Source organism: Rana temporaria, chromosome 3 (assembly GCF_905171775.1).
Source record: "Rana temporaria chromosome 3, aRanTem1.1, whole genome shotgun sequence".
NCBI lineage: Eukaryota > Metazoa > Chordata > Amphibia > Anura > Ranidae > Rana > Rana temporaria.
In genome coordinates, this window is record NC_053491.1 from 356,615,366 (window position 1) to 356,629,438 (window position 14,073).

Here is a 14,073-nt window from a genome sequence, read left to right on the forward strand (position 1 = left end):
AGAAACTGACCAATCTGGGACGAGAACCCCAAGGAGGACCTGCCGTTGTTGGATCAGAGCCCATCGAGTGAACCATCTAATGTGGTTGGATCTATATGCTGTTACCTTACAGCAGTAAGGTAAGGGGACATCCTTACTTACCCTAAAAGGATCACTGGATACCCATTTTCCTCTCACTCCATATTGCGGACCTACACTTGCACTTTTGCTTTCTTGGACTTTTGAAATTTTACTTATATTTTTTGCTAATATTTTTCAAACTCTGTTGATGGACTGTTTATCACCAATATAGGAGTGTCACTTAGCACAGTTACCTGAAAAATTTTTTTGCACCATTACTTATAGTGTATTTCATCACATTAAGAGGAACCTGTGTAGTTATATGATTTGCACCATTACTGTTATTGTTCACTGATCATTTATATTTATTTTTATGCTGATGCCATTTGGGCTATATTGCTCCTCATTTCAATTACACCTACTTTCATTCCCCTCCCCCACCTGTTTATTCACTTATCCATTCACCACTGATTAGCGCAGCACTACCCTCCCCATTTTCAATTGCTTATGGTTTGATACACCTTCCAGTGCCGCAGCTGTACCTCCACTTCTCATCACTTTCATTTCCCCTCCCCCTTTCTTCCCCTCTCTGTTTCCCCTCCTTTGATAAGCGCGGTAATATCCATTTTTCCATTAAACGAAAATTGCCCCACATTTTCATCAATTGACGGAAATCAATTCCATTTCCGTCAAAGTATAAAAAAAATAAAAACGAACAAAAATGTGAGGGAGGGATGTTTATCCATGTGAACTTCTGGTTTTCTTGGAGCGCCACCTGTAACCCCCAGTGAGTGCTTCCCTCGCAGGAAGCAAGGTAGCGACTGTACCTAGAGGCCTTCTCAGATGACCCTCCAGAGCACTGTGTGCATTACAGGCCTCCTCAGATGACCCTCCAGAGCACTGTGTGCATTACAGGCCTCCTCAGATGACCATGCAGAGCACTGTGTGCATTACAGGCCTCTTCAGATGACCCTCCAGAGCACTGTGTGCATTTCAGGCCTCCTCAGATGACCCTCCAGAGCACTGTGTGCATTACAGGCCTCCTCAGATGACCCTCCAGAGCACTGTGTGCATTTCAGGCCTCCTCAGATGACTCTCCAGAGCACTGTGTGCATTTCAGGCCTCCTCAGATGACCCTCCAGAGCACTGTGTGCATTACAGGCCTCCTCAGATGACCCTCCAGAGCACTGATGTGCTGTCAGGCCTCCTCAGATGACCCTCCAGAGCACTGTGTGCATTTCAGGCCTCCTCAGATGACCCTCCAGAGCACCGTGTGCATTACAGGCCTCCTCAGATGACCCTCCAGAGCACTGTGTGCATTACAGGCCTCCTCAGATGACTGTCCAAGAGTGTTTGTGTAGTTTGTTTTAACCTTAAAGTGGTAGTAAACCACCAGGCTTCGGTCCTTCGATTGGACGAGATCAAACCCATGCATGCACGCAAGAGCCACTGTTCACGGTACAGGGTTCTGAAGGAACGCGGGCGAGGTCACCGGCAGCTTGACAAGTAAATCTCTCCTAAACGTGCACAGTTTAGGAGATATTTACTGTACCTATAGGTAAGCCTTATTATAGGTAAAAATTGTCTATGGGAGTTTACTCCCACTTTAATACTATAAATAACATATTAGATGTTTTTACTCCAGGGGTATATACTTTTGGAGAAATGCTTAAATAATGCATTTCAAATTTTACTAAACCCATTACATTTTTGTCGACTAACATGTAGGAAATTTTAGTCGGCTGAAATGTACTGCAGATTTTAGTCGACTAAGTCCAACCAAAACAAAAATGCCATTTTAGTCAAAAGACCGATTTCAAAATTGGTGTCAAAATTAACACAGGTCACAGCACTGACAAGCATTTGTGACACTGTTTATACAGTGTCTGCACATTTTCAGAAGTGATCTGGAGCTTCAGATTACGAAATGATATGCCAAAAAGGTACATTAATCCACTTACTCCTTTGTCCCATTAAAAACTGTACTAATAATTCACTTTTACACAGCTAAACAAAGCAAACCTGCACTCTGACCATTCAGGCCCAAGCAAAAGGTTTGCTTTATTATCCAGACGTTTCCTTCTTTTCTCTGCTGCTCCATTCAGTGCTGGAAGCAGAGTTCATATCCCGGTGTAAGCTGCAAGTCACCAGAGTTGTAAAAATCAAGCAAGGAGAAGCAAAATAAAATTAATAGACCTGTGAATGAATAAACCAAAAAGCTCCATCTTCCACCACGGCAGACAGACTTGTAGTTCTCAATGGAAAACAAGTGCAGGGTTTATTGCGCTCATAGTCCATTGACACTTCCTCCTGCTCAGCAACTGAAAGCCTGTACAGAGATATAAGCAGGGAGCTGGAGAAAGATTGCAGGAGCCTGACAATGCACCCGCGATCCGCTGATTGTGACTGCAATGCTGTAAAGGCTCCTGTGAAAAATAAAAACGAACTAAAAAAAAATAAAAAATAAATAAATGCACACTCTTGTTTTTTTTTGTTTTTTTAATGTGAACTTTGCCTTTAACTGTTAAAGGGGTTGTAAAGGTTCGTTTTTTATTTTCTAAATAGGTTCCTTTAAGCTAGTGCATTGTTGGTTCACTTACCTTTTCCTTCGATTTCCCTTCTAAATGCTTTGTTTCTTTGTCTGAATTTCTCACTTCCTGTTTCTCCTCAGTAAGCTGTTCTGACTGACTTTCCACGGCTCGGATGATGGTGGAAAGCTTACCGAGGAGAAAAAGGAAGTGAGAAATTCAAAAAAAAAAAAAAAAAAAAAAAAAAAAAAACCATTTAGAAGGGAAATCGAAGGAAAAGGTAAGTGAACCAACAATGCACTAGCTTAACCACTTCCCGACCGCCGCATGTATATGTACGTCCACAGAATGTCACGTACAGGCAAATGGGCGTACATGTACGTCCTTGCCTTCTAGCGGGTGGGGGGTCCGATCGAGGCCCCCCCTGCTAAATGCGGCGGTCGGATTCCCGCGGGGAGCGCTGTATGTAAACACGGCTTCCCCGTTCTTCACTATGGCGCTGCATCGATCGAGTGATCCCTTATATAGGGAGACTCGATCGATGACGTCAGTCCTACAGCCACACCCCCCTACAGTTGTAAACACACACAAGTGAACACTAACTCCTACAGCGCCCCCTGTGGTTAACTCCCAAACTGCAACTGTCATTTTCACAATAAACAATGCAATTTAAATGCATTTTTTGCTGTGAAAATGACAATGGTCCCAAAAATGTGTCAAAATTGTCCGAAGTGTCCGCCATAATGTCGCAGTCACGGAAAAAATTGATGATCGCCGCCATTAGTAGTAAAAAACAAATAATTAATAAAAATGCAATAAAACTATCCCCTATTTTGTAAACGCTATACATTTTGCGCAAACCAATCGATAAACGCCTATTGAGATTTTTTTTACTAAAAATAGGTAGAAGAATACGTATCGGCCTAAACTGAGGAAAAAAAAATGTTTTATATATGTTTTTGGGGGATATTTATTATAGCAAAAAGTAAAAAAATATAGATTTTTTTTCAAAATTGTCGCTCTTTTTTTGTTTATAGCGCAAAAAATAAAAACCGCAGAGGTGATCAAATACAACCAAAAGAAAGCTCTATTTGTGGGGAAAAAAAGGACGCCAATTTTGTTTGGGAGCCACGTCGCACGACCGTGCAATTGTCTGTTAAAGCGACACAGTGCCGAATCACAAAACCTGGCCTGGGCATTTAGCTGCATAAAGGTCCGGGGCTTAAGTGGTTAAAGGAACCTATTTAGAAAATAAAATACAAACCTTTACAACCCCTTTAAGAGTCTGCATAGAGAAGTTAGGAACACTTAGAGCAGGGGGTGTCAAACTGGCGGCCCTCCAGCTGTCCCGAAACTACAAGTCCCATCATGCCTCTGCCTGTGGGAGTCATGCTTGTAACTGTTAGCCTTGCAATGCCTCGTGGGACTTGTAGTTTTGCAACAGCTGGAGGGCCGCCAGTTTGACACCCTGACTTAGAGGAAGCACAAAGTTCAGCACAATTAACTATTACACAGGCTTTCCAGCTCGATTTATCCTTTCTCCAAGGGCCACGCGTCTGCTACTCGAACGTAAAAAGGGAAGCAAACTTTACTAACAGGTCACCAATAAGGGATGTAAATGCCAAATATTATGTCTTCCACCTGAATCAAAAGAGAAATGTGACTACGGCTCCCTCTAGTGGCAAAACTGAATAAAGCATAAAATCAGAAAAGCAAACAAAGTGTGGTCCTCTAGCTGCTGGGAAAGGACATGCAGAAACTGTACAACAGACCATCCATGTCTTTCAAATATTTGTTTACGATTCAAAAGTGAAGAATTCATATTATGGTTGGCCACAGCAAGAGCAGATGAACTATTTTCACACTCTTATACTGCAGTAGCGTTACAGAAAAGAAAACATTGCTAATGACAAGAAACATAAAAATTGACACTTTAAATTATGAAACCCAAATCGGATTCAGCGAGGTAAAACAAATGCAGTCGCACCCCAAAAGGGAGCAGGCATGCCCATGTAATTCCTTGTCTTGGTTGGCCACAACAAATGTTTGTGTCCCATGATGCATATAACTAACCTTGAAAATAATGGCAATGGGAATATCTTCTGATAGCGTGTTGTGCTTCAGGTAGAATCTGCCCTGCTTTACCACCAGATTGGTTCTGCTCTTCTTTTCATGAGTAGAGCTGTATGGGACACACAAGATGAAAATTACACCAAATGGCAAAAAACAATCAGTTTTGGGTTGCCAAAGACAACACGTCTACCATTCTCTCACTTTTTATCAGCTGTTTGATCATGAAACTGCTTAAACTGACTGAAAGAGCAAATTTATTTTTGTTCTAAGTTTTTCTCTCAAAATTGATTTTCAAATCTAAGTTTAAAGTGGTTCTAAAAAGGTAATATTTTTTTATTTTACCTGAATGCATTTCCGGCATTAAGATAAAACACAGATTGCCTCTTGCTGTGCCACTGGTTCCTCCTGCTGCTGCCGGTCAAATCCTGTGTGCAGAGAGTGGGGGGTGGGGCCAAGCAAAAATCTGTATGTGTCAATAGATGCACACAGCCCAGCTCAGGATCAAGCCCGCACTTCTGCCCCCATAGCATAAAACAAGAGGAGGAGCCAAGATCGCTGGCGAGGAATCCAAAAACAGGGGGTTTGGGGCTGTTGTGTGTAATACCATTGCACAGAGCAGGCGAGTGTAACATTTAAAAAAACAAAAAAAAACAAGATTGCCTTTACAAACACTGTAATGAGATTTGGCTAAAAAGGTGGTAATTGACAGATTGTGACCAGAGGATATTGGCTCTCATGTATAAAGTTCTCACACCGTGTGCAATGGAATTAAATCTCAATTGTTCAATTACATCTATGAAAAATCAAAGCATGTGTGGGCATACTTTCAAGCAATTTCCTATTTTTTTTCTAACGTGTCACTAAACACTATTAGCTAGATTCAGGTAGGCAGGCGTATCGTTGCGGCGGCGTAGTGTATCGTGTTTACACTACGCCGCCGTAAGTTAGCGAGGCAAGTAAATGATTCACAAAGTACTTGCCTGCTAAGTTACGGCGGCGTAGCGTAAAACGGGGCGGGCGTAATGGCGCCCAATTCAAATTTAGCTGAGGGGGCGTGGTTTATGGTAATGGGGGGTGACCTTACGTGATTGACGTATTTTAGGAACGGCCGTGCGCCGTCCGCCTACATATCCCAGTGTGCATTGCGGCAAAGTACGCCGCACGGTCCTATTGGTTTCGAAGTGGACGTAAATGACGTAACATTTTCGAATTTCGACGGCCATACTTAACATTACTATTCCAGCTATTTGATGGAATACCTTTAGGCCTGATAATGCGTTCCTTAAACGGCGCATCTGTACTGCGTCGGCCAGGCGTACGTTCGTGAATAGGCTTATCTAGTGATTTACATATTCTACGCCGACCGCAATGGAAGCGCCACCTAGCGGTCAGCCTAAAAATTACGCTTTAGGATACGACGGTGTAAGACACTTACGCCGCTCGTATCTGAGCCTAATTTAAGCGTATCTGGTTTCCAGAATACGCTTAAATTAGCGCCGGCGCAAATTCAGACTTAGGCCGGCGTATCTACTGATACGCCGGCCTAAGTCTTTCTGAATCTACCTATATGTTTCACTTATCTCCAAACACATCAGAGTACTATACATTACAGTTTACAAAAATGTATTTCATACAGTTTTGTTGAGTGGTAAACTCTCGCGTCGCAGTCTACATTGGTCTGCTTAATTTAAATTTCCCATCTATGAACCTGGCAATTCTACTGCACACATGTCCCTTTAAGGCAGGTAGCATGGATTTCATCAATTGGTTTTACTGTGCAATTACATGCCGACAGTGGATGTGGGCGAGATTACTGTAGTCCTTTCAGGAGCTAGCACATGAGGATGACCAAATTCCCACATACAGTAGGATCATGTAGATCAAACACTTCATAATGAAAGGTGGAGCGGAGGAGAATTGCAAATGGATGGGTTGTCTTTACAAAAGTGTCAGGGACGCAGGTGCATGCCATTGAAGGAAAGAATGTTTTATATATATATATATATATCTTTGTGGATTTAGTGACTTTTTAAAAGTTGAATCCAAGATGGCATATGTGGGGCACTGATGAGCAAAACTTGAACTTAAATAAAGAAGATGCTCTAGGTATCATCTTACTAGCAAAAAAACACTTTGTCCTCTATTCAAAACTAGAAAAATAAAAGTTTTAGCTGGAGATTCACTTTAATAGTCTTTAACATACAAGTTATTAGTATACAATTAGTACACAATTTAATGCTAGCAGCTCACTATTATCATAATTATTAATTTTTAATTTTACATTTTTTTAATCACTCAATTTATTCAGCGCAGCGCCAACCTTAGGGTTTTTTGTTTCGTTTTATTAGTATACAAACGTTCTCCTGCCTTTTGCTATCACAATGAGGGAGATGGACCACGTGTTCCTACTACAACGCACACCAAATACATTGGTACAATCCATTCTGGATTCCACCCTAACACACCTTCCGATGGACATGCCTTGAAGAGCATCATAATGCACAGCAATGCACCAACTCTTATTGCTGTGCCCTGCCAAAAAAAATAGCTCATTTTTTTGCAGCGCTTGTTAGTGAATTTCTGCGCTGCAACACCCATCATCAGAAGGTTTGTTGGGAAGACATATCGAATAAATGGTTCGAACTTTGAGAAGAGGTGAAAGGGTTATTGCTCGGTACACAGTGTCAGAAAATTGTATAAAAAAAGAAATAAATTGCGATCGTATGATATTCTGATCGTTAGTACAGAGCTTTCAAGAGCCGATCAGGACAGTTCATCCGATATTATTTGATTGGACATGCATGAAAAAAAAAAAAAATTGTATGCTGCCAGATCGCATAATTTTCATTTACTCAGTTCAGCCGTCGTTCGAAAATGCATTACAACACATGACATCAATTCCGACTTTAGCAAATCCATCAGATTCGATCCAATATAAGCATGCAAAGAAAATAAAAATATGGACGATCATTCGTCCGATAATCTCATAGTGTGTACCGGGCATAAGGATCATGGTTAGGTTTAGTGCTAATAAAAGATGTTTAGAGCACTTTCTATATGTACACAGTGATGTAGAAATGAGGAGGAGATCGATATATATTCAAGTTTTGCTTATGCGTCAGTTTGAGATTTCTTTCAGACCCGTTATCTTAGATTGAACCTAAAAATGAATGGAAATCTAAACCAAAGCATTTAACGTGTGTTGCCACACATTGCAGTAAGGCGGGGATATAACACGTTACCACTACACCATAGTATCAACAGTCCTAATAATGCGGATAATTTTATGTGTATAATATATATATATTATATATAAAATTCTTTTGATCGGTACTAGTGGTGCAACGGATCGTAAATGATCCATGATCCGAACGAGTCACCATATACGGATCAGGACACCACGTGATCCAGAGCTCTGCTGCTGCCTCGGCCATAGGAAAGGCCGTGGCTCCCGGAGCGGCGGTCATCTTGGTCCACCCGGCGGCGGCCTAGGTGAGCCTAGAGCGGTGCGCTGATGTCATCACCCGGCTTCTCTGGTAAGACTAAGCAAGCACTAATCTTCCTATACAGTGGGGGGAGAGGTCTGTGGATATTATAGTGGGGACTATATATATGATGATGATGATGATGATGATTCGAAAAAAAATTATACACACACATACATACATACATACATACATACATACATACATACATACATACATACATACATATAATCACGACCGTTATGAAGGCACAAAATCCTCTCGGCCACAAGTTAATTTGGAAATTATTAGGAGTATAGTACTTGGGTCACAGAGAACCACAAATCAGACAAAATGCCATTTCTGGTCCCTAGTAAGCCTAGGCTACCAAACAATATTTTAAAGCACTTGGACAACAAACCAATGAGTGGTACACAGGACCAGGCTAACACTAGCATTCTGAATAGCCATCAGAAATTAAAGATCTGCATATACCTGGTAACAGAGGCTCCAACATTTCCTTTCCTGTCTGCTTCCACAATAATTCTGTTTTTAGACAGCTGCTCTTGAATTAGAATTACCTTTTCCACACCTTTAACAATGAAGTAACCGCCTGCAAAAAATAAATAAAAAGGAAAACATTTTTACACCGACATACTCTCCATAAGAGTGAGAGCATTTTTGGTTAACAATTATGCAAAGAAGATCATTTATCACATTAATTCACTTGAATAGGCTGCCCTATGCACATTTGTTGGACCAAAGGACAACATTTTGTCTCTAAACTTTGCGTCTTTTTTTTTTTTTTGCGCAACAAAAAGGGAGGGGGGTGGACAGCGCACTGTGTTGCATGCTTTGTTGCAATTTAAGCGCAATTTGGAAATACAGGCAGAACTGCACCACAATTTCAAATTATTGAGATGTAAACGGCAAATCAGCTGAATTATTTTCTTGCGCAAAACATGTGTGCCTTTCATTTTAGTGATGAGAAATGGGTGTATTGACCGATGCTGTGCCATGAACATTTCAAAAACCACCAAGGGGTCGTTTTAGGACATGACTTTTCAAGCTGAAGTTAAATCCGATTAGATTTTGTCTTCTCTACCCATTCCATGGTGCAGTACATGGCTTCCTGAAGACATCACAGCACCCTGCAAGCAGTGGGCTGTGTCTTGAAAGAAGCTAGAATATTAAAATGCCTTGATGGGTGGATGTCAGTCTAAAGGAGTCGGCTAAACTAGGCAGGCTGCATTTCCATGCAGACCACCCTGGGTAACAAACATGTGATGCTAAACTTCCATGGCTGAAAGAACTAATAAAAATCCAATAAATGAAGGGAGGTCCATGGACAGTCAGGCCGAGGAGGAATGAGCTAGGCCAGTGATGGCGAACCTTGGCACCCCAGATGTTTTGGAACTACGTTTCCCATGATGCTCATGCACTCTGCAATGTAGTGGAGCATCATGGGAAATGTAGTTCCAAAACTTCTGGGGTGCCAAGGTTCGCCATCACTGAGCTAGGCTATGCATAGAGTCCTCCATCCAGGAAAGGAGACAGAAGATGCTGCAAAAGTCAGGTAGAATCTAATGCACACTGAGAAGCTCAAAGGCTGCAGAAAATTAGTAAAAAATTCCAGTATCGAAAAGAAAAGCCTGTACAACTGCAAGACTGAAGACAAGGTTGGAGATCAATCAAGTCTAATATTCAGCTAGTGGCAAAAAAACTACAACACAAGTGTATGCAGCAAGCAAATACATTTTTTCCCCCTAACAGCAGCATCCTCTAAAACAGGGGTCTCCAAACTTTTTAAACAAAGGTACATTATATTTTGTTGTTCAGCGTTCGAACTGTGGCCAGTGGGAATGGAAATTTTCCTGGCATCAGTGGGAGAATAGGGTCTTGTATCAGTGGAAGAAATAGTGTCCCAAACGCCAGATAAAGGCAAGCAAAGGGCCGCATCTGCCCCCCCCCCCACGGCACCACTGCTCTAATGTATCTAGATACACATTTCCCTACAGAACAGTAACCGTTTTCTCTAACCTGGATCCAGAGGGCATTCATTTAATTTGGCGAACTCAGCTGGAGTCTTCCCTGTAAGAACACAGTTGGAACTGCGAAGCATAATCGGCATCCTAAGTCAAAGAAAAGAGATGGAAATTGCAGTGAAAGCAATTCAACCAAAATGAAGATTAGCTTTATTTTAACATATATAGAAATTCACAAAATGTAGATGTGTAAAGTGTTCTGGAAGCTTATCGGGACTGCTGACACATCAGATTATATAGTTGTGTCATTGGATCATAGGAGGTGGCACAGGTTTATTGTGATCAAGGATGAGCTCCGGCGTGTTCGCATAGAACACGTGCAGAGCCCGCCAGGAAGTCGGCACCCGCGCTGCGCTAATCACAGCCAGGCAGACATTTCCCGATCTCTGCAGCAGAGCATCGGGCAATGTCTGCCTGGCTGCGATTAGCGCAGTGTGGGTGCCGACTTCCTCGCGGGCTCTGCACGTGTTCTATGCGAACACACCGGAGCTCATCCTTAATTGTGATACTATCTCAAGGTACCTAAACAGAAAGCCAAGCAAACAGCCATTATTACTGTTTTTTTATTTTATTTTTTATACAAAAGTTACCTCTAAGGAGATGTATCCATGGCTAGGATTTCTGCCAAGTCTTGTAAATTGGCCATGGGATACACCTCATTAGAAGAAATGTATTTTTACACAACAGTAATGACTAAAAATCCATTTGCTTGGAGATCTACCTTCAAAAGAAACCGGTCATGAGAGATACATGGAGGCTGCCATTGCTGATGACCTTCTGAAAATTAAAGTTACCTGGTTATTCTGGCTTTAATATTTTGAGCCAGAGACCCTGGACAAGCATTCAGATAAGTTTAGACTTTTCTCTAACTACTGATCTGCATACTTGTCCCAGGCAAGTGTATCCACAACACTGCTTGCAGAAATCACTGGGGTTCAGCTTATTGCTGTTGTGTTCCAACTGGAGAGATTCTGTTCACATTTCTGATCTGGTGACCATTCAGGAAACAATCTGCAAATGATTCTTCATTTGCAGGTATTTCCAACAGAATTCAATGTACAGTATATATATATATATATATATATATATATATATATATATATATATATATATATATATATATATATATATATATATATATATATATATATATATATATATATATATATATATATATATATATATATATATATATATATATATATATATATATATATATATATATATATATATATATATATATATATATATATATATATATATATATAAAAAAAGTTCCCATTTATTAGCAGCAGAATAAATCTCCCCAAGAAGGTTGCCTTTTTTCACCTGCCAATTGGTAGAGAATTGCGGATAATCCTCTGACTTCCTCTGGTATACTCAATATCCACTGTGATAGGAGCGGAATAGGTCATGTCTCGCAGACGACACTGGGAGGATAAAACAAAAAGCAGAATGGTTTAGAAGATTTTAGAATAAAACCTAAAGCAAATATAAAAAATAGCAAATATAAAAAAAGGGATTCATACAAGACTTTACCTCGTGAGGAGACACTGGCCGTGTGACATTGAAGCTTTCTTCAACATCTGGAGCTCCAACATATATATTGAGGTACCTTTAAAGAAAAAAAATAAAAGATACAGTAAGTGGATGTAAACCCAAAAACTATTTTTTTTTTAATTAACACTCATATCTGTTACAGCAGAGGATGCCATTTCATCTATGCCCAGGTTGCCACAAAGAGTTAACCCAGCTATGAGCAATCCTGTTCTCTTTTTTCAGCAAGATAAAAATGGACACACAGAAATATGTGCCAGTTCTTCCCCCTTGCTGTGACAGACAAGCGATTTCCTTATCTCATGCACAAGTGTGAGAGGCATTCTGTGTACTTCACATCCCCCCTCCTTTCTTCTCTAGCTCTCCCAGGATTGGCTGCTCCACACCTCCGCATGATTGGGCATGCTGAAGGCATGTGGTGATTTTCCTGGGTTTTGACTGAATGTTAGTGATCACTAGGCATAACTGTGCGCCCCTTCATGTTAGAACAGTTGGGCTGGAGGCACGGTTGTGGTGGCCGGCAACTAGCCAACACTGTTGCATCCTGGGAGTTGTAGTCCTCTCCGCACGCACTTAAGCTCCCGGTGGGTGGAGAAGCAGTCCAGCACAGCTAGGGAACGACAACTCCCCCAGGATCTTGGTGGCAGAGCATGCCAGAAAGTCTTAGGACCAACGTGACTGGCTCGGGCTACAACTTTGATTTACCCCAGGACAGGAGCATCACCTCACCCCCCCCAGGACTGGAGGAGGCCGTGCAAGGACCTGCTAAGCTGGCACTAGCAGCCGCTATCACTGAGGTGAGAGACCCGAACACCCCCAGGGCTAGCTGACCCTCACATCTCATCCATCTCCCTCCCCATACACCCCATTTACTCTTCCCCAGGGTCCAACCAGTAACCTCAAAATAGCCTTCAACACTGTGTCCTACTGGCCACTGGGAGCTGTAGGTTCTGCTGGGAGCTGGTCATGGCCTGTGGCCCACAGGCCATGGACAGCAGGCGGCTCCCAGCAGGACCCAGAGGCCAGAAGGCGGCTCCCAGTAGGACCCAGAGGCAAGCAGGCGGCTCCCAGCAGGACCCAGAGGCAAGCAGGCGGCCACAGCCATTTGGTTAAAAATTAATTTTTTTCTTGTTGTCAGATTTCCTTTAGATTTACCAAAACCATGTAGTGCAAGGGCCTGCCTGATTGCAAACAAATTGAAACTTAATTTAAGGTTTGACCTCATATTAAATGTTTTGGTAAATCTGAAAGAAAAAAAAGAAAAATAATCTACAGAATTGTATAGTGTGTATCCAGCTTAAAACCACCTAGGTGCATCTTATGGAGTGAAAAATACAGTACATTTTTTGTGTACCCTTAAACATCTTGGCACGTTCCCCTGGTGGTACGCATACCCCAACTTGGGAATCACTGTTCTAGGACATTTTATTTTTAGTGCAGGTCAATGGGGGTTATTTACAAAAGGCAAATCCACTTTGCACTACAAGTGCACTTGTAAGTGCAGTCGCTGTAAATCTGAGGGGATGCTCTGCTGATTTAATTATCCAATCATGTGCAAGCAAAAAATAGGATTTTTATAACAGCTTACCTGTAAAATCATTTTCTTGGAGTACATCACGGGACACAGAGTCTAGTAATTACTAAGTGGGTTATATTCCACCTTCAGGTACTGGACACTGATGTAATTAGACAGGAAGTTTCATCCCTATATAACCCCTCCCATACTGGGAGCACCTCAGTTTTTGTAGCAAAGCAAGAAGTGTCCCAATATGCCCAAACAAGAGGGGTGGGAACTCTGTGTCCCGTGATTTACTCCAAGAAAAGGATTTTACAGGTAAGCGGTTATAAAAATCCTATTTTCTTTATCGTACATCACGGGACACAGAGTCTAGTAATTACTAAGTGGGATGTCCCAAAGCAATGCCTACTGAGGGGAGGGAGACACAAATAACGCAGACCGCCATCAGACGTGAGGACCAATACTGCTACCTGCAGCATACTGCGCCAAAAAGCAGCATCCTCTTGCCATCTTACATTCACCTGATAGAAATTAGTGAACGCAAGCACCGACGACCAAGTTGCGGCCTTGCAAATCTGAGTCATAAAGGCTTGGTTATGCACCGCGCATGAAGCGCTTACTATCCTGGTATGGTGCACTCTAAAAGAAACAGGGAGAAACCTTCTTTAAACCACAAGCCTGAATAATAACCTGATGAATCAACAACATTGAAAACAGTTGATTCAGACGCTGCCTGCCCTTTCCTGGGGCCTCCTGGTAGCGCAACAACATCAGTTATCCGTATCCGAGCAGCCGCTTCAGATAGGCCTTGACTTTTCTTACTCCAA

At 41.8% G+C, this 14,073-nt stretch overlaps 1 protein-coding gene across 1 annotated transcript in view; it reads right to left on the reverse strand.

The window, feature by feature from the left end:
• Positions 1-14,073, reverse strand: part of POLR3B (RNA polymerase III subunit B) — a 174,551-nt gene that overhangs the window by 143,603 nt on the left and 16,875 nt on the right. The window contains exons 5-9 of the mRNA XM_040345215.1: positions 11,710-11,785; positions 11,500-11,600; positions 10,166-10,257; positions 8,621-8,738; positions 4,662-4,770 (exon numbers count right to left, since the gene is read on the reverse strand). Of these exons, the coding sequence (XP_040201149.1) occupies positions 4,662-4,770; positions 8,621-8,738; positions 10,166-10,257; positions 11,500-11,600; positions 11,710-11,785 (496 nt within the window). The remainder of the gene's footprint in view (positions 1-4,661; positions 4,771-8,620; positions 8,739-10,165; positions 10,258-11,499; positions 11,601-11,709; positions 11,786-14,073) is intronic.